This window comes from Micropterus dolomieu, linkage group LG02 (genome assembly GCF_021292245.1).
Source record: "Micropterus dolomieu isolate WLL.071019.BEF.003 ecotype Adirondacks linkage group LG02, ASM2129224v1, whole genome shotgun sequence".
In the NCBI taxonomy this organism is placed as follows: domain Eukaryota; kingdom Metazoa; phylum Chordata; class Actinopteri; order Centrarchiformes; family Centrarchidae; genus Micropterus; species Micropterus dolomieu.
In genome coordinates, this window is record NC_060151.1 from 29,897,495 (window position 1) to 29,918,970 (window position 21,476).

A 21,476-nucleotide genomic window follows, 5' to 3' on the forward strand; every position below is an offset into this window, starting at 1 on the left:
TTTGCGAAAGTAAGTCATTATTTAGAGATGCTAAGTTAATATTTAGAGATGTTAAGTCATTAGAGACAGTAGGTCATTATTTTGAGAAAGTTTCTTATTATAATGACTTAGAGGATCTTTTTTCATCACTGTGGCAGAAATGGGCCTCCATAGAATGGGACCTTTTAAAAATTATACATATAATATTTATGCTGTATATGTGTGTGTGTGTGTGTGTGACTCTGCTTGACTCCACCTCTCGTAGGCGGCGTCTCTGTGAGTTAAACCAAGCGCACCGTTACATTTAAACGCTTCTTTCGCGACAGCCAATCAGCGCCGGCTCTGAGTGCTCTCTCGCTCCGCAGCCGGCCAATCAGGAGCGCCCTCCGCTTTGTTGTTGGTGGTGACATGAAAACATTGTTGTTGCTGCTGGAGGCTGCGGAGGCAGGCAGGGTCTGAAGCTCCAGCGGTGTCCGTCGAAGTGAACACTGTACATTTATTTTGTTGTTTTTGACTTTGAGGAGAAGCTGCTGGTCGCGCGGGAAGCGGTCATGTCGGTGAACATGGACGAGCTGAGACACCAAGTCATGATCAACCAGTTTGTTTTGACGGCTGGCTGCGCCGCGGATCAGGCGAAGCAGCTCCTACAAGCGGCCCACTGGCAGTTTGAGGTGAGCGCGACATTTATCCCGTCTCAACAACGTCCTCCTCTGGGTTACTTGTGAGTCACCGCCCCCCAGGCTGTATATACGAGCTTTAACGTTTTAAATTAATCCCCGTTGGTGGTTTATTTAGTGCGTTTAGCGTCCTGCGCCGCCACCACGCGCTCCTGTAGCTAAGCTAAGCTAGCTGCGGACGTGGTGCTGCTCTCAATGCTCCGGGTTTTTTTTTGTTTACATTCTCGAGAGGATTCAAGTGTGTCAACGCTGAGCTAGTTGTTGTTAGCCTAACTAGAGGACAGGACAGTTCAGCCTTTTGTGTAACATAAAAACACCACGCTCGGTCAAGCATTGTTTTATAGTTTGTCATCGTGAAAAAACAACAAACAAACAAACAAACAAACACGTTTATCTCGAAATCTTCTGATGCCATCTTGTGAGGCGAGGCCCCGGCTGATAACGTGTCCTCGTGTCCACATAACAATAACACCCGCGTCCATTTACTCAACACATTATAAACTACAGGTTTGGCTTGTTTGTTTAGCTCAGATCGTCACGTCTGAAGCACGCAGGGTGGAAACACTCCCATAATCACGTTTCCTGCATGAATGGAAGGACTGTTTTTAGTTTTTGGATAATCTTACAAGAGGAGATTTGAGGTCGGAGTCGATGTACTTGGAGCTAAGTGGTCTGACATTGATCCTGGTCCTGTTCAGTTATGTATTTATAGACTTAATTAAGATGCATCACCCGTCCAGCTGTTCGCCTTCCTGTGTTGTTGTTATTAAAACTGATTAGATGATTAATCTGTTTCCAGCTTCTCCAACATGAGGATTTTTCTACTTTTTTAAAAATTTAATTAAATTTTTATTTATTTCTTTATTCAACCTTGATTTACAATTTTTTCCCACAGGATTTTTGTGAGTCTGTGGTACATTTTTAAAGTAAAATGCATTCATTTGGTGCACTTTGACAGCAAAATTAAGAGGCTAGATGTATGAAGAACTTTACGGTCTTAAAGACATTCTCTAGATATAAATTGTGGTAGAACAGCAAACATGTCAACACATAATGGTTTTCCAGCAACACAAAATCAAGGTTTCAAAATCAACAGTTTAGTGGGGGTTTTTTGTTTGTTTCTTTACTTTTTATGGGGTTAGCAATGGTGCAGTGTAGGAGACACATGCCTCTGGGTTCAGTTCCCTTTGTGGCATCCAACCAATGTGTCCAAGGGTAAGACACTTAACCCCTAGTTGCTCCAGAGGCGTGCGACCTCTGACATATATTGCAATTGTAAGTCGCTTTGGATAAAAGCGTCAGCTAAATGAATAATTATTAATTATTTAATGGATATGTGTAACATGTTTTATACTTTCTCTGAATAAAATCCAATTAATCTTTCCATATTATAAATACATTATGTTAACATCTTATTTTGAAAACTGGAACGTTGTCTCATGTCTTCACCAAGACTGCAACACTTCCCTTTGTAAAAAGAGAAAATGACAGAATAAAGTCTCTAACATGCCTGTCGGCTCTGTGACCTTTCATTTACCGTAAAGGCTCGAATACGCGTGCACTCGAAATGTAGGTGCCGCTAGCTTGACCGTGTTCTCACAAACGAATGGAAACACTCAACGCTGTTGAAACCTTTAGTTAACGTTACCGTACTGAAGAAAAGTGTTCGTCTCGAGTCGGACGCCACTGTGTGTGAGCGTGCGAGCTTAAAGCGGTGGCGCAAAACACAACGTTAGAGAAGTTACTATGAGAAGTGTAAAAATATAAACCACAGCAGAATAATTAGTGTCGAGCCACCAAAGTCTCACTAATTAATGGGAAACACTTATTTAACCAGCGGAGACCCATTGGGATAAAAATCTCTTGTTCAAGGCGGCCTGGCCAAGAAAGGCAGCGGGACAGCAAGTGCGACAGTTCAGATATGGAGCGACAACTATACAATCAAAACATCTTCCATTTTACATAAACAGTCATGCAACAGCACACTATGAAAACCAGTACATTATGACACGTTCATGCTAATGAAAATACACTAATGCTAATCATTTACAACATTTACATTCATCTTTATTATTATCTTTTGTCTTGTTTTTATGTGATTATAAACTTGAATATCTGTGAAACTGTGATGGACACATGTCACTGTTTTCAGACCAGACATTTAAAAGACCCAAGTGATGAATCAATAAATCAAGATGGCCTCCTGTCGAAGTATTTAGACTAATTACATCAAACACAAAATCACAACATCGTCATTCTGTCTGTTTGCGGCCGTCTGGCCTGTTGGACAGCTGAAGGATCTCTGACCTCAGGGTTCCAGATGGTTCTCCTTAGACCGCCGATCTGTTGGGCTGCAGCCGGGCCAGATGGGTCACCAGAGGGCTTGGCTCAGTGTTTGGATAGCTTGATTGGCTTGTTGGTTTTAACTTGCTCAGGAACTGAGTGATGGACTGAGGTGTCTGACTTACTCTGGGCTGTAGATGGTTTATTTTGGTTTCATTAATGGCCTTTCAGGTGACAAATGGACCTGAAACAGTAAGTTAATCAATATGTTGAATAATTGATGGTCTTCAAGTGGCGCCTTCAAATATCTGAATTTTTTCAGACAAATACTGAAAAGCCCAAAGATATAGAGAGTTGATGTCCCTCCACTGTCAGTTTAAAACATAATTTAAGTCAAGAAGGTCGCAGTTTGTTGTAAAACAGTAAAGTAACATTTAGTTTTGTGTTAAACTGTCAGTGAACTACATATCTTGTCTCACACAATATATGTCACCAACATGTTAGCGCTGTAATGCTAAGCTAATGCTCATTGTTTACTTGCTACTGGCTAGGTAACTTAGCTATGTTCACCTGTTTAATCCAACGACTCCTGGTCCTTTTCATCACATCATCTACACATGGAAGTTCTTTGATGTTAGCGTCCATGACGTTAGCTTCCGTGGCGTTAGCGTCCATGACGTTAGCTTCCGTGGCGTTAGCGTCCATGACGTTAGCTTCCGTGGCGTTAGCGTCCATGACGTTAGCTTCCGTGGCGTTAGCGTCCATGACGTTAGCTTCCGTGGCGTTAGCGTCCATGACGTTAGCTTCCGTGGCGTTAGTGCCAGTGACATTAGCTTCTGTGATGTTAGTGCCAGTGACATTAGCTTCTGTGACGTTAGTGCCAGTGACATTAGCTTCTGTGACGTTAGCTTCCGTGATGTTAGTGCCAGTGAAGTTAGCTTCTGTGACTTTAGCTTCTGTGATGTTAGTGCCAGTGAAGTTAGCTTCTGTGACGTTAGCTTCTGTGATGTTAGTGCCAGTGAAGTTAGCTTCTGTGACGTTAGTGCCAGTGATGTTAGCTTCTGTGACGTTAGTGCCAGTGACGTTAGCTTCTGTGACGTTAGCTTCTGTGACGTTAGTGCCAGTGACGTTAGCTTCCGTGGAGTTAGTGCCAGTGATGTTAGCTTCTGTGACGTTAGCTTCCGTGGAGTTAGTGCCAGTGACGTTAGCTTCTGTGACGGTTTTTTTTTAAACTTCTGTGATGTTAACGCCAGTGATGTTAGCTTCCGTGATGTTAGCGCCAGTGATGTAAGCGCCGGTGATGTTAACGCACGTAGCCATGCATTTATACTTCAGTTGGCGGTAGCGTTATAGCTCCCGCTGTGTTAACTTCTGCTTGCCGGGCAGGCTAACTTCCAGTTTAGCCTTACGCTAACTTGAATGGGGGTAAAATGATAAATGTGCAGCTCTTGTAGACTTTTTAAATGTTATCGACTGAATGGATCAAACTCTGATAGTGAAACGAGTCACGTCACGTGGGTTCTGTCGCGCGGATAGGCCGCATGTGAAATTGACTTCAAAGCACGGAGCACTTCCTGTGAGTTTGGAGGAAATGCGTAGGGACACGTAAGGACATATAGATAAATTTTTTGTGGGAGTCAAGTATAAACCGGGCTTTAGGCTTTCCACATGAAACAGAAAAGCAGAAATTCCTCACATGTAGAGAAGCTGGATCTGGATATTGTTTTGAGTTTTTTTGTGTTAAATTACATACAATTAATTGACTTTCAGTCAGTCGTGATCTCTATTATTCAGCCGGTGGTTTCAGCTCTGATGTGAGGCTGGAGAATAATGGTTTTGTGTTCCTCTCTGTCATGTTGTAAACAGGCTACTCTTTATTTCGGTTGTTCAGGCTGTGACCACGAGGCCCCGTCACTCCAGAGCCACAACAACATAAATGCAGCGCTCATGTCGTACCTAATAGACGTTACAGATGCCTTCACCTTCCGTAAAGCTTTGACCTGAGCACTCACACATGGTACTGAGGGCGTTTCTAAAGACGTTATATGAGTTGGACTTTGATTCCTGCAACTTCCTCGAACGTGACATCACCAGGAATGATTTAAGCGAAGGCGAGATTAGAGGATGGTGTATTCAAAAAGAGATGGCAGGACGATGCTGTGTGTTTTTAGTTGTATTGTTGTGATTGAAAACTGTTGACTGCATTAAGACAAGAAAAGAGACTGTTATAACTGAAGGTCTGGTGATTATTTTCTCCATTAATCGATTGGTTGTTTGTTTCAGTCTCTTTTATAACAGCCATTATTACTTTAGCACATTGGTTCGCAAACTTTTTAACGTCACGGACCCCTAATTGGACACAAATTAGACAACCCCGTTTGAGTTTGTCCCAGGTTCCCCCATCTGATAGCGTTTTCGCTTTATTATTACAGACAGTGCATGACACACCTTATGTTACTTGGAATTATATGTGAAAATACAAGATTCCCCTTTTTTGCTGGGGACCCCCTGGAACCTCCTCAAGGACACCTGGGGTTCCCCAGACCCTACTTTGAGAACCACTGCTTTAACAAATATAGCAACACTGGTTAACCCTGTGTTCTTTTTTAGCATCTAATTAGCATGTTTTGCTATTAGCAATTCAGTGAGGAAACAAAACCATGCAAATTACAAAATGTTTGGAGGACTTTCATTTTTACAGAACTGCTAAGCTAATGTTTGCTAAGCTAACTTGCTGTCATAAATATGTTTAATCATTTACAGTTATTTAACTTGGTTTTTTCTTTTTATTATCTTACCTTTATTTTACTAGACAAGTCGATTGTAAACAGATTCCTATTTACAGCAACGGCCTCCTGTAGGTTTGTTAAACTTTTTTCACATCAAGGACCCCTAAAATGACACATCGAGTTTTTGCTTATGATGTTTTATTACTCAAAGTGAATGAAACACATAGTCAGACATCCTGTCATTGTCTTATGGATGGAATTATAGTGAAAATAAATGATTCCCCTTTATCGTCCTAGAACCCCCTCAAGGACCCTTGGGGGGTCCCCGGACCCCACATTGAGAACCACTGCTGTAGGGAATGGGTACTGGGATTAAATAAAACAACAGACAGAAGATGCAGGACAATAACAGACCTTAAAACCAGGCACTGAGACGCCAAGAAACCAAATAAAAAGAATAATGAAACAGGCTTTCTTCATTGCTTTAAGCAGAACGTCCATTTTAAAAAAAACTAAACACCATGCTGAGCCACTTCAAAATCCTCCTGCTACATTAACATGAAGCTCTGGTCGTGTTACATTAACCACCTTCAGTTTTCTCTCTGTGAAATATAACCTTCCTCCCTCCGGTGAAGGAACCTCGGTAAACGCCGGTGGTCAGCTGGAGGGGTTTGTGTTTACAGCAGCGGGAACTGACATTAGTGAGTGACTCTCAAACGAACCTGGGCCAGAAAAACAAACCCGAGAGGAGACAAAGAACGGCGTGGACCCAGTGGCTCTTTACACAATAGCTGCAAAGCACTTTCACGCTTTGATATGTGTGTCACGTTGTACGGCAGGCATTCCTGCACTGCCGCTGCTGTTGTCAAACAACCGGACTGCGGGGGCGTGGGGGGGGGAGCCCCTGCGCTCATTCAAGTGTTGTCAAGAAAGAGGCCTCCAGTGAAGGGGAAATGGAGGCTACGCTGAGCAGTAAAACAAGCTCACACTCCCTGTCTGATACTTTCAGTTCTGCTTAAAAACGTGGTTTGGTCCAGTTTAACAACATTTCCTGCTGCAGGACAGAAAAGAGATTTGACTTGTTTCCTGATCCGAGTACGAGGACGGGTACCCTTTCAATTTGATCAGTTCTGATTCTGCTTATTGAGTCTCGGTTCTGGTTCCTTCACCACAGATCTCGTCAGTGCTCGGTGACCTTTATCCTCTTCCTACTCGCTCCTCTTCCCCTTCATGGCTAAAGTGAAAGGAGTTTCTGTCCTGGAGGGGCGTCTCCGGGGACTCGGCTCTAAGAAAAATACACATTGAGTCATTTGTAGACATCATTCGTTTCCCTTCAGTATAAAAGGTGAACGTCAGCTCGCCTGTGTATTATACCGGAGACGTTGCTATTGTTAGCTTTGGAGCGTTTGCCGCGGTCCGCCACGGTCCAGGACTGGAAACAGAAGGACTCTCTTCTTCGTGCTTTGTTGTCGTAACAAATGAGGTGCCGTCAGGTCGGCGTAGCGGCTCCTGCCAGATAAGAGACACTTTTATGGACTGTAAATTGCTCACTGCAGTTCAGTCAGGAGCTGAAATATGCAGGAAGTTAGGAACCGATAAGCAGAATCCAAACTCGCTGATCAAATCCACGGTTCCAGGAAATTTGGTAGTGGTTCCAACTTGGAACCGGTTCTCGATACCCAGCCCCATCTGAGTAGCTGGAAATGATGTGTTCTTGCTCTGTGTGTATATGTGTATGAAAGAATAAAATATTTGAACGAAACATCATTACAAAATATAAGTACTATAACTAAGAGATGTGTGATTCACAGCCGCCATCTTTGTTTGGAGTTTGCTACAGACTAGGGATGTCCTGAGAACCGATACTTTGGTACCAAGTCGGTGCTCGTTTTCCTAGGTACTGACAGTACCGGAGATCCAACACGTGGAAGATGGCGACAAATGCAGCTGCAGCGACCGCGCCGCCTCGACTCGTCGAAATGAAAAGAGGCGTGTGTGGAAAATAGTTAAGATAAGATAGTTTTGCGGTTGTTTCCTTCAACAGCGCCGTGTCAAAGCCCCGATTTCTCACAGTTCTGGGATCTGTTGGAGAGCTGATTCAGGCAGACGTTTCACGGTTTGATCACCCGAAAATCACCAAAGATGACGGTGCAGTTTTGCGGCGCTAAGAAAAGAACGTCTGTTGCTGAGTTAGTGCAGTACGATCCGTTTCAATCATCAGTAACTTGTTATTCAACATAAAAATCTCAAACCAATGCCAATATAGATAGAAACCACCCTTAAACATTTCACACCTGAGAGATTGTAAAGAGAATTAAGTAATTAATTGATTTATTAATTAAATATGTTCATGTAATGATGGTATTGACATCAAACCAGCTCTCATCTGTCCTGGACGTCCTCTCACAGCGTTCACAGCTACTAGTTGGTCATTGTAATGTTTTTAATAAAGGAGTGTATATTGAAGTACATGGCGGGATTTATTGTTTTTGTGTTATCGGTATCGACTACTAAATTTCAGACTCATTATTGTTTTGATCCAGATGTTTAGAAGAGTCTCAGAGGAGTCTGGATAATAACCTGAGTTGTGTTTTGCTCAGCATGATGTTAAGTGGCAGATCAGCGGGCTCGCTGCACGTCCTCTGTCCCAGACGAAACCTAAAATACAACGTGCAGAACGCAAGATAATTCAATAACTATAATATGACCGCGTGGTGAACATATGAACCGAACTGTAAACAACTACCGCTTTGTGTTGTTGGCCAGATAAAATGACACGAGATCATTTTTCAGTGAACGAAAACACCAAGTAAGAACAAAAAGTCCTCATATTAAAGTGATTTGTTAACATCACGGTCTCCGTGCTGCACTAATAACAGTAGTGAGGCTTTCGTCTGTGCACACATTTCATTCACAAGTACAGTTGTGGTTTATTATTATTATTTGTGTCCCCCGACGTCTTCTTGTTCCTCCGGTTAAAAAGCAACAGTTTCACTTCCACATTAGAGGAGAGAAAACAGGACTCGTATCTGAGGAGTGACATCAGCCCGAGTCGTTCCCAGCGTTGACATGAATCGCCTGCAGTGTGAGGCGTGTTCGGGCTGGCTCTGTTGTTTCTGTGCGGTTCTGTTCACGCCGGCCTCGACTGTGTTCACAACAAAGAGGAACAAAAACAAGAAGCCGACTCATTTCCTTGTTTGCACAGGGAGGCAGCCGTGAAAACTGCTGTTTACATTTTCTAGCGTCTCAGTTTTCCACCCGGCCGCCCTCCAGCAGGAGACTCTCTGTCCAGACTTAATGATAATTTTCATTAATAATTACTTTGCAGATTGTTTTCACAGTTAATTGATTACTCGTTTCTATAGAAAATGTTGGAAAATCGTGGCAAACGTCCAAGGTGAAAATTCCACTCACTGTTATTATAAACTAAAGAAAAGTCACACGTTCGAACAGCTTAATCAATGATTAATCAATTATCAAAATAGTAGTTGAGGGGTTTGTTTTTTTTTTTGGTTCGAGCAGTTAATTGTTTCAGCTTTAATTCAGTTTATTATCACAGGAGACTTCAGCAAGCGTTCATGATGAAGAAGCTGAACCAGTGATGTTTTACAGAGGCAAATAAAACAATAAGTCAAATAGTTGCCAACTAATTTAATCTCAATTCAGGTAATTGTTTCAGCTCTTATCGTTGCTTTTTAAATTAATTTGCGGTGGCCGAACGTTCGGTCACCGCAAATTAATTTAAAAAGTAAATGCAGTGACCATTAAGAAGACAGCAATGGTGGTTTATTCCATCAAGTTTCCCTCAGCGCTCTTAGAAAAAGCAAATTATGACCAGACCAAATGCTGCGCCTGCTTCTGGAGGACTGTTGCTGGACTGGATTTACAGAGGGAATTTTAGTGTTGTTCATCATTAAACTGGTAACCGTTTCATCCCTAGTACAAACACGGGATTGTGAATTTATGTGAATATTTGCTGTTTTGTCTTCTTTGATATGAAACGATCTAGAAATTGTTCTTTAATGTTTCTGACATTTTCTGAACCAGTCGGTCAAATAGTGGTTTCGATTCCCGGGAGAGAAACGGTTTCTGTATTATAGCTGAATGAACGTTTCTTTTGAAATGTGTTTGTACTTTTTCAGCCGGAAACTTTGTTGTAATATTTGCAAAATTTGAGAGGAAGTCCCAGTTTAACTCTGCAGAGTTAGTCTTCCTGTTAGACTCTGACACGCTGCGCGAGGCGGCTGGAGGCTGATCTGAAACGGCCTCTCTGTGGTCTGCTAACCCTGTTTTAGATCCCAGCGTGCAGATAATAGTTTTAACCCTCAGCTCATGTGACCAGTTGTGTTAACTGACCCGTAGGCTGATGGCGGCGGCGGTGGGGGGAGGGTCAGTCCTGCCTTTCTGTGGTCTCTCTTCTCTACTTCTGTATGTTGTGCAGTTTTTAATAAATAAAAAGTCTCTCTCTCTCTCTCTCTCTCTGCAGACGGCCTTAAGCTCCTTCTTCCAGGAGGCCAACATCCCCAGTCACCACCACCAGATGGTAAGTGCATTCGGTGCCCTTAAAAAAGAAAAGAGATGAGACTTGAGGCGGATTCTGTCTTTCTGGACGGTGCGATTGACGAACCCGCCGGCCTGCAGGACCGACTCACAGTTCTGCTGTTCAGACACACTTTAAAAAGCATGTCCAGTTTAAATTAAATCTAAAAACAATGATATTAAGAGGTTTTTTCCACTGGACACAAACCCACCAACACCCGCTGACATCTGGCTTTAATCTTCAGTGTGAACGGGTACTAATGCGCTCCAGCTCCGACCTGCAGGACTCATTCATCAGAGGCGAGTTCATCCCTGACAAAACGCAGAGTTTATTTAAACAGAAACGGTGGTGTGTTTAATACGCTCTGCACTTTAGTGTCTTTTTAAATACGGCAGGGTTTAAATCCACGTCGCTGCTGATTGGGGTAACACCTCTGAGACATCCACCAAACGAGAGGAAACGTACCTCAGGCCCTGTTTCGCACGAACACCGTAAAAACACCTGTCGCTCGCCCAGCACGGCGCTGTTGACCAGGAACGCCTTATCTTTACGGGCTACACGCAGGAACTTTGGCTCGGTTCACGCTGGAGGCTTTCATGCTCCGATTTATTGCCCAGATCTGTTTTAATAGTTTTAAATGTGGTCCAGATCAGACTGAAGTGCGACCCGACCACGGCCTGAATGTGACCCGCGTGTGCAGAAGAATAAAACGATGTCAGACGCCGCACGCTTTGTGCAGTAGCAAACAAAGAGAGTCTATTTGACCTGGGCTGTTCACACTGTTATAAAACACATCAGATCTGAGTCCCTTTGGCTCCTCGGCTCCATGCTGCTTTCTACGAAAACGCCAACTCGTCTACTGGCGGCGTGAAATGATTTTTAGCGAGTGTTTAAGAAACCTGGATAACGCGCGTTAACTTCTGGAGTTCAGCTGCTGACGGTTGAAGTTTGGAAACAGGCAGTCGAGCCGGCTCTGTTTTGGTTGAATACTCTCAATTCCCAGGTCCTCTGAACTACCCACAGTGCACTTGGTTTAATGTTTACACCACCCATGTGACCACACGGCGGGAGCTCTGGACTCTGACAGACGTCCGTGCTGATGAGGAGTCTGTGTTCTTTCACTTTTAGCTCGGGAACCTGAAGTCACGAACGGTTTCTGGTCTGCACACGTCTCACTTGGTTTGGATTGAACCCGCGTCACCGAGTCCGTCTCTGGTTGCTTTGAGTCTTTGTGCTGTTTAATTGCCGCCCTGTGACTCAGTAATTATCGGCTTATGAGGAGGAATCACTTGAACTGCGGTTGAATGAAAGAGTGATTCTGTTGCTGTGCAGACTTGCGTCAGCGTGCGCAGGGAGACGTCCTTGGCCCAGCGCTGCTTGTGCAACGCCGTTTCTTAACACGTCTGAATGTTCCCCCACTAACCCACCGCACTGCATCCTGGGGATTTGTCTTATCCCGATCATGCAGGAACGGCGTGCCGACATCTGCGGCCGCGTTTTGTTTTCAGTCTGAAGCAGCTTTCCTGCCGCTGCTCTGGTTGTTGGTACGTGCCCGTGTGTTGCTCTGGAAACAGCGTGCTGCGGCTTGAGAGAGCGAGGAAGAGGCGGCGGCGGCGGCGGCCCCGGTTTGTTATTATTTTGGGTGCAGCGCGGTGACATCATCCCGCCCCGAGGCTCTGGTGTGGAAGAGTACAGGGTTGCACAGAGCTGAAGAGAAGGAATGAAGCAACAAGGGCGAGCTTCAGCTGCCAGATGGCCGAGTGTCGACCCGCTCCGCTTTCTCTTCCTACACTCACGGCGTCCCAACATGGCTGCAGGACGCTCCCAAGGGCCACGAGCATGGAGGAGAAAGCAGCGAGTGTTGCAGTAATAGTAAAGATAAACACTCTCTGCTGTCAGCGCAGAAGGGCGTCTCTGAAAACCAGAGGTTTATTGTGAAAAAGTCCGTCTGGAGTCGAGCTGCTTTGTGTCCTGATGGTGTAACACAGATAGACATGAAACGACAAAACTGTGATGTTTGCAGCAACAGAACAAATATTTAAGAATTATTATAGCTTTATTTCAGTCACAAAGTGCTTCTCCGTCAGCGTAAAACATAAACTAGTACAGATAAAATAAGAATCACACAGGTTTACAACAATCAATATATAAAAAACACAAGTCAACATGCAAATAAAGCAAAAATAAATAAACAGTGAAAACTTTTATTTTGTAAAAATGCAGCAGATAATGTGAAGAATAAAATATTAAAACCAGAAACCAGGATGAATAAATATTGAATGTCTGATAGAGAACCGGTTCTGTGGCTTGTTGTCTGTTGGGCGTTAATGCATGAGGGTCACATGTGTTGTGTGTGGTACACGCTGTTCCCGGGCGGCGTGACGGAGAGTCATGGAAGCTATTGTTTATACCGTACACAGAGATCCAGCCTGAACACGGGCGGAACGCTGCGGTCTGTGTTTGCGCTTCAGACGCCGTGTGGCTTTATTCCTTAACATCACTCCATGTTTGAAGCAGGAATAATAACGATGGTCTGTGTTTGGAAACCTCCGACTAAAATTACATCCAACCTTCAACTGCTGTGCAGAGTCAGAGGTCGCACGCCTCTGGAGCAGCGAGGAGTTGGGTGTCTTGGTCAGGGACACGTTGGCGGATGTGTTGCAGTGGGGGGGGGGAAACGTTCAGTCTTTCAAACTGCATCCTGATGAGAATGAAAAGAGAATAATTCAAATAAATCACAGTTTCAGTGAGTAAAGCAGGTAATTTAGAAGTTTCAGCTGCCGCACCACCAGGCCGCTGAGCAGCGTTTTCCGCCAAGCTATCAGACTCTTAAACTCCAGTGATGATAGTTTATTTCTGTTCACCATTTTATAATTGATTCTGTATTAATGTATGTTGTCTGCTATGTAGCACACAATTTCACCCTATAACTCCTTAAATTGTGACAATAAACCTTCCTACAAAACTACTGAGCGAGCTAATCTCAATCTACCAGATTTGTTTCATTTGAGCCCCCAAATTTTGCTTTTATGTGCAGTTTGGAGGATGTATGAAACCTCTATACAAATATAAATGTTTAAAACGGACACGCATCGTTATATTGTCCACGATTTAATCGTTTGGTTCATTTTACAGAAACGATGAGCACCACAGTCTAATTCATTCAGATTTACCAGCATGGTAAAAGAATTAAAGGCCCGTCCCAAATATAGGCCGGGGTGAGTTCAGTGATTTAAGCAAATAAAAGCCCGGGCTGTTGGTTGAAGTTTAATTTTACATGGAGTTTACGTTCTACTGCATACACCTAGTTAAAAGTACAATGTTATTTAAGATCAGATGTAAAAACAGACATTTCCTCTACACAAAAGTCTGTTTGTCTAATAATTCTTTTTCTTGTGAAACACTGGACAGTTTTTTCCTTTCAGGCGCCCAATAAATGGTTTAAATGAAGCAGTTTGAGACATGAAATTCACTTTTAATCACCATCTCACACAGACATCGCTTAATTTTTAAGGAACGAAAGAGTTTTTTTTTACTTTTGACAGGAATGAAATATTCACCGAGAACTTGTGAATCAGTGTTGTCTGAAGATGTGTTTCGCTTTGTGCAAGCTTGAGATGAGCTGTGTTGACGTCACGCTGGGAAAATGCACACATCCAGCATAACAAGCGAGAGAAAACTCATCAGACTAAAAGTGCTGAGACGAGGCGGTGGCAATAAAATATTAAATAGAGAAACAGCACTTTAGGTAATGGACTCTGGAGGAGAGGAGAGTGTCTGCAGGCCAGTTGTGACTGAGTTATTGTTGTTTTGGTGTCACAGAAACATCTTGTGTGTCGGCTCTAAATATACCGGCGCTCCCTCCGGCCTCCTGCCGCACAGCTGAGAGAACCCCTCCTCCATTTCCTCTATTTCTGGCTGCTGCTGCCTGATCTGTGTTTGTGTCGCCGTGAGAACGACACTTTGACGTTTTCACCGAAGACGTTCGGCAGCGTGTCGGATTTCAACACGTTTAGACCCGACACACTTAATGTCAGGTCTCTGAGACCAACAGAAAGTAAATAAATAAAGGATTGATTTGGGCTGGGTTTAGCATGTTAGGACCCGCTCAGTTCATCAGTGTTGAAGTCACTGGAGTTTTTACTCCATTTACTCATTTGGCAAAGCGACTTACATTTGAGGAACAACATACAAGCATCAATAAAGACACACACAAGTATTTAACACCAAACTTTAACACTTCTCAGTACTTTAATTCATGGCAGAGTTCAGACCTTCATCTCGGGGAATATCTGAATAAATCAAAGTATTCTTTGATCTGCGTACCACCCGCCGGTCCGGACGCAGCTGAAGTTAAAAACGAGCTCCGTCACCTTTCGGCGACCTGAAACATGCGAATAAACCTGCCTGACTTTCTGCTGCAGACGTGTCGACAATCAACAGTGGGATAATCGTTTCTCCCTAATAACTGCATTTTTAAATATAACTGAGAACAGTGTTGTGGATGAAGTGCTGAGATCCTTTACTTAAGAAAAAGTACTAATACCACACTGTAAAAATACTCTGGAAAGTATAATCAGAAAAGTGTACTTAAAGTATTAAAAGTGTGTAAAGTACTCAATGCAGAAACTTTTATATATTAGATTATTATTAATATTCCCAATGCATTAATGTAAAAGCAGAAATTTACTGTAGTTGATTGAACTATTTTGTATCAGACTGCAGCTAATGATTATTTTTATTATGGATTAACCTGCTGATTATTATCAGATATTATAAAAATTCTGAAAATAGTGAGAAATGTTGTGCTCAAATCAGCAAATCTTCACATTTGTGAACCCTGAATCATCAAAAGAGTTGCAAAATAAATTTCTGTCAATCAACGAATGTAGCAGCTGTACAAACTGTTGAACTTTAATTTATAAACTTCAAATCTTTTATGTGTAAATAAAGCTGTCAGATAAATGTAGTGAAGTAAAAAGTACAATATCTCCCTGAAAAGAAAATACTCAAGCAAAGTACAAGTACCTCTAATTTGAACATAACTTACTGTCCTCCACTGTTTGAGAAGTTGAGAAGGCGTCTTACAGTAAAGATTCAGTAACCATATCGACGAGTTTTGTTCACAAAGTCGAACCGTTCTAAATTTTCACGCCCTCTGATTGGCTCGCTCTCCGGTGCAAACTGACGCAGAAGCTGAAATAATCCCAGCTCGTTGGTCCCTCCGATGGTTACATCATCCAGGAGAGTCGCGTTTTTCTGTGTTCATTTAAAGAAAGTACGAAACAAACGCCTGTTAACTTCCTTCCTCTCCCTCCCTCCAGATGTGCACCCCCAGAAACACTCCCGCCACGCCGCCGAACTTCCCAGAGGCCATGACCATGTTCTCCAAGCTTCGGGCGTCCGAGTGCGGCTCCGGCACCGGCCCCTCCCAGGTGTCCATGGCCTGCTCGCCCCCGGCGCCCTCCTCCACGTCGGGTTTCGGCTCCTTCTGGGCCTCCTCGCCGCCCAGCCACCAGCCGGCCTGGCTGCCCCCGTCGTCGCCCACCGGCCACCACATGCACCACCACCACTACCACCACCACCACCACATGCAACAGACTCCCATGTGGCCCCCCGTCTCTCAGCCCAGCGGCTCCCAGCAGCCCCCCGTCGTTTCAGCGCTCCACGGCCAGAGATGAAGGCGAGAGCGGCGGGGCGCGTGGGGGTGGGGGGTGGGGGCGCTTGGTTCAAGAGCAGCCACGTGATTCTGTTTCAGCAGCAGGAGGGTGGGGGGTTGGGAGGTGTGGGACGAGAGGAGACAAAGACGCTGCTGTTTCCCTCTCTTGTTTTTCTAAAGCGAAGGCGAGCAGTTTTGGCTCTGCTCTTCCTCATCATCCAGCCGAGGAGGGTCGACATGAGAAACTTCGCTCGGTCTCTGAGCCCCAAAAAAAACTTCTTTTCATCGCCAGCGCCGGCACGCCCGGGGCCCGACAGAGCCCCCGCTGAGGACAGGAGCCGCCTGAGCATTGTTTTTATTTTAGAAACTCCTCTTTCACAGGCCTCAGAAACAATCAGACAGGAAGTCAGGAACGACGACCAGCAGATAAACGAAGGAGCGGCGCTCAGATCCCGAGAGGTCGAGGATTTAAAGGCCCTCAGAAAATGTGTTTTTGTATGTTGGTGCGGGACGGCGTTTGTGTCCAGTGTGGAGACGATTATATAGACGTGTGTTAACGTGGCGTTTCACTCACAGCCACTGAAACTGAATCGGAGAGGCTGCAGCTGTGTGACGATGATGTCATCACGCACCTGAGCGTCAGAAACACCTGGTGAGATGAGTTGTGAAGGTTTTTCCAGTCCGCCGCTCCGTAAAGACAGATTTCCATCAGTTTGTGGTCCTCTGCCGCCGTTTGCTGAACCAAACAAAGACGGTAAATAACGATGACGCGTGTCAGCGCTCAGTTTGTACGACGTCACACAAAGTTAAGAAGTTCATTTTCAGTTTGATAGAGAGCCAAAGTCATGACGTCACTTCCTGTGTTGCCACTAGAGCTGCAACAATTAATCAAATAATCGATTAGTTGGACTTTGATCAACATTTTTCTGACATTTTATAGACCAAACATCTAATCGATTAATCAGGAATTTTAGCTGCAGTCCTAACTCAGTACAATCTCGAGCTAAAAATACTCAACATAAATAAACAACCACGTTAAATAATTTCTTTATTTGTTACTAAAACGTTTGAAGTGACCCACAGGGCACGCTGTTATTTTGAATTTATTGACATTACGTTGTAGTATTTTATATTTTTATACAAACCTTGTGTTAGGGCTTTGTCCTGACGTATAAAAAGGGGCGCTGACAGCTGTCGTTTCTGACCTCCTAGAGAGAAAAAAAAACACACTTCGCAATTTGCAATGCGTGTTTTGAGGATTCTGGACAAACCTCCACAACAGCGGGAAGCGTCGCCCTCGGTGTGACTTGAAATTCACGAGAGGGTCGAACTGGGCTCGACTGGTGAACGAAGAAAGTAAAGTAAAAATCTGAGGGATGACTTTGGTTGAACGGAAAAGTTTTGCAATAACTAAGATTATTTGAAGAGCTGGGACACTTAAAACGTCGGCGACTTGTTGTTGTCTGCTGACTCAGCAGGAGCATAGTTTTGTTTTTATTGTTATTTTTTTCTGTTCTTTCGTGATTGCTGCCGTGAGTCCAGGCAGAAACCTCACGGATTGATTTCCTGTTTTGATAGCGAGTGGCAGTTCTGTAAATAAAAACCTCAGCCAACAGATTTCATTTACTCCGATGAGATGCACATTAATCTGATTTAAGGAATATTTTGACGCAGATGGGCGGCGCTGTGGCGGGGGGGGGGGAGGGGTTACTCAGTGATTTTCCACACAACCTTTCAGACGCTCAACCACTCCTACCTCTGTCTGTCTGAATGGGAGAGGCCCCACATGTGCTCTGAATGTATTCACAGGCAGGATCAGACGGTTCGAACAAGTGCAAACTGCTGGGGGAGAATTTGCAGCGGAGCTCGATTGGAACGGGTGAAATCTGTGTGTGTGTTTTGTTTTAATCTCAATTCGGCCCCAGATGATCGTTTGGACGCCACGTACATCACAAACACGCACGCAAATAAAGTCACCAGTAGATTAGTCTTGAGTTTCAAAAGTGGGAAAACAAAAAGCCACCTTCACGTCACGCGGGAGAGGAGGCCGACGGGATGCAGAAAGAAAGGAAACACTTTTCTATTAACACAGATTTTGTTCTTCACAGATTCACACAGACAATCAACCATTTCCTCTGTTTCTGTGTGATCCCCCTTTTTTTTATTGTGCAGCCGTTTTATTCTCACACCTGCTCACTTTTAGCGCAGGTGTGACCACAGTCTTGTCGCGGGGAGGCGGGGCTTCACTATCACTAGAGCTGTTATTTCTTCACCTTCGATGAAAACAGTCCAAAATCCAATTAACAACCTGATGCAAGATTATGTTTTAACAGAAATGAGTCGAATCGTCTGTGACGTAAAGGAAAAATCCACCCCGACTGCGGATGTGTTTTACATCCCTGAGCTCGTTTGTTCTGTTAATTTTTCATTCTCGTTGACGCTGTCTACATTTGTGATTTTGGTGTCACCAGAGGCAGAATATTATGACTAAATGGCCCCACAGTCGTCATACAGACATGTTTACTTTACCCCTCTGAGTAATACTAATAATAGTAAGTGTTCAATAATGTGTAAACTTTACACTTTTACATATTTGTTGTAGGCAGAATTTATTTTAGTTTTAGTTTACAGACGCTATTGAAGCTTCCTGTAGTCATTGATCCATCAGAGAGAGGCGATGCAGTTTAAGTGATGACTGATTTGAGAAGTCTAGACCGCCTCAAAACCTCGAAGGCTGCAGCCAGCGATTTGGTTTCATTATCAAATAATCTGCCTGTTTCTCGGTTCATCTGATAACCGCTTGTTCTGTTAAACGTCTCGTTCTCGCCGTGCCGTCAAAATTTGTCGGTTTTCTTTTTTCGACCAACTGACAAATATTGTTTACTACCATGTAAGACAAGGAAAGCGGCAAATTCTCACGCTTTAAAGCAGAATCCATCAAATGTTTGACACACAAATGACTTTATATTGTGGATAAATAAACTATCAAAGTCGTTTAAGATTCATTTTTGACCCATCTTCACTTTACCTTAGTCACCTCCAGCTGTAGAAAGTGTCCAAGTACATCTGCTCAAGTACTTTTATTTACTTGATACAATATTTCTTTTTGAAAGTGTATTTTTCATGCAAAAAATATGATTCATTATCGTTTAATTAAACCAACAGTATTTAAAGTTAAACACGTTGTTTACATGTCATCAATACTACAAATCCAATAATATAAAACCTGTGAGTACTTTTTACATTTGATACTTCGAGTACATTTTGTTTCAAACACATTAACTGTTGTGTTCACTGTCACGGATTACACGACTCGTGTATTTGTTAAAGGTCAGCAAGCTTGTTTTTTGTTTTTTTTTTCATACCTTTTAGTGAAATGAATGGAAGTCAATAGACACTTAACACCAAACGGTAAAAAGTGTAAATTAACATTTCTAAAACAGAGAAAAACGTTTTGCTGTGATGCAGAGTGTAAATGGTTTGCAGTAAACGGGCTCAAACGTACAGAACAGAACGGCGTGGCCCCTGGAATCAGGCAGGCCGGGAGGCGTTTTGACCTGAGGGGCGGATTTTTCCTTTAAATCAAACAGCGGTTTGTGGACAAGTTGAGGCAAATTTCTGAAATGTGCTGAACTCCTGAATGTTTTGTTTTTGGTGTTTGCGGCAGTGTATAATGAACGAGCTGCAAGTTTTTTGGTGGTGGGGGGGGGGGTTTCGGGCCAACAGGGGAACCTTTTGTACGAGGTTCCTGCAGAGTGGATTACTGGCTTAGCTCTGCGATGGAAATCCATGCAGCGGTGGAGGGTGATTATGGAGATTTGAACCCCACGTCTGTTTTCAGACCATACTTCAGACAATAAAACACAGCTGATGTGTTTCAACCAGCCTGAAGATCTTAGAAACTGGGTTCAACGTTTGTTTTGCTCTCACCAAATGGATGATGGTGGTTTTTCTCTCAGAAATCCTCTGTTCTAATCCATGGCTCTTTTTTTTTTTTTTTCTTTTTTTTTTATAAAGAAGTACTTTGTGTTCATTTCCTCTGTTGAAATTTGTATTTATATGTTTAATAAAACAAGGTATGATCTACTACTTGGAGTGGGTGTGTCTTTGCCGACAGCGTTTCATCACACTTGTTTTGGTTTTACTGTAAGAGCCAAAGGACGGTTGAGAAAGCATAAAAGCTTGCGGTTCCCGAACTAAACTTCTCTTCTGAGGTTACTCGTCTTTGCATGAGTGAGAATGAAGATTGAGGAAGGATGTGGTTGGCACAGAGTGTCAAACTGAGCTCGTGTCTGTGTTTCTCATCAGTTGATGTGTGATACACCCAAGTGTCCCAACATGACATTAAACAAAAACTGTAAAGATACGTTGAATGACACAACTCAACAAACTGGATGAGCTGCTGTTAAAAAAAGTTTATAAAACAAACCACAGTGAATCATAAAGCTTTAAAGAGCCACAGACATGACTGGAGACAATATTCAGTGGTGGAAGTAATCAAAGATTACAGAAAAGTCCCAAAACAATCAGATTTGTGTATCAGAACTTTTCTTCTTTCCTCCCATTAATCATCTCACAACCCCCAGATTTATTAGGTTGGGAAACACTGGACTAAGCCAGCAAACAGTATATAACGTAGATCAGAACTGGCTAACGTAGTTAAGTCTAGCTAACTACATAAAAACGAGTGTACATAAGTTGTTAAAACTACTTTATATAGTTAAATAGTTCAAATAACCTAAAAAGTCACTTGTCAAGAAGCTAAATTCTTCAACGACAGGAAATGATACGAAGTTCAGAATGAGTTCACCAACTCCTGCTTTCGTCTTTACTCATCAATGTGTCTTCCTGCTCTCAGTCTGATGTTTCTTTGAACAGGATGAACACTTGATAGTAGTAGTGATGCTTTTCCTCTCATGATGCAACACCCAGGTCCTCGGCCTCCTGCCACACAAGGCTGACAGTTGACGGAAACACATGGGAGAGTTTAACACTCTGACTAACTATATATTTAAATATTTAAATATGTAAACTTTATATGTTGTTTGGTTTGGACCGGAGCAGCCAAGTGTGTCTTCTCTGCTGCATGTGGCTTTACAACACAGCTCTAGGTGGCGTTACAGCAACAGTTTAATGATATTTAGATCAGTAATAAGCATTCGTAAGAATTTAAGTTGAGCTTTTAGGATGTGTTTTTAATTACGGTTTAAAGAGTTGATATTTTGGTCATTTTCAGGTTCCTAATTTTATTTAGGGGTCGCACCCAATGACTGAAAAAAAAAAACCCTGCGTCCTCTCCAGCAGCCAGCAGGGGGCGACTCCAGCGGATTGTATAGAAGTCTATGAGAAAATGTTTCTACTTGTCAGCTGATTTATTCCCTCAGTAAACACTTTTCTGATGAGTTTATGGTCTCAGTCGCTAGTTTCAAGTCTTCTTCAACACAGCATGATGTTCATTTAGTAAATTATGGTCCTGTTTAGAGGAACAGAGACCAGGAAGCAGGGGCCCAATCACATCTCTTACTAGCCTCCACCCCATCTGCTCTCCGTTTCTTGCGTTACGGGTCTAAAAATCCCCTTTTTTTTTTAGACGGAGGCCGCCAAATACG

At 43.2% G+C, this 21,476-nt stretch overlaps 2 protein-coding genes across 2 annotated transcripts in view; one reads left to right on the plus strand and one right to left on the minus strand.

Annotated features, from left to right (window-relative positions):
- Positions 1-373: 373 nt before the first annotated feature.
- Positions 374-15,905, plus strand: ubald2 (UBA-like domain containing 2). Its single transcript, XM_046038178.1, has 3 exons — positions 374-650; positions 10,155-10,211; positions 15,533-15,905. Exons 1-3 carry the CDS (start codon positions 531-533, stop codon positions 15,887-15,889), a joined length of 534 nt encoding a protein of 177 aa, XP_045894134.1. The 5' UTR covers positions 374-530; the 3' UTR covers positions 15,890-15,905.
- LOC123961824 (glutamine-rich protein 2) overlaps positions 12,246-21,476 on the minus strand; it is a 32,108-nt gene continuing 22,877 nt past the window's right edge. The window contains exon 21 of the transcript XR_006822792.1: positions 12,246-12,909. The gene's annotated coding sequence lies outside the window, so the exon portion shown is untranslated. The remainder of the gene's footprint in view (positions 12,910-21,476) is intronic.

Excerpts from the sequence above, each read along its gene's own strand:
- ubald2 (XM_046038178.1), top strand. The coding sequence starts at position 531 with ATGTCGGTGAACATGGACGAGCTGAGACACCAAGTCATGATCAACCAG. Across the intron at positions 651-10,154 it reads CGGCCCACTGGCAGTTTGAG|ACGGCCTTAAGCTCCTTCTT; the intron begins GTGAGCGCGACA and ends CTCTCTCTGCAG. Across the intron at positions 10,212-15,532 it reads CCAGTCACCACCACCAGATG|ATGTGCACCCCCAGAAACAC; the intron begins GTAAGTGCATTC and ends CCCTCCCTCCAG.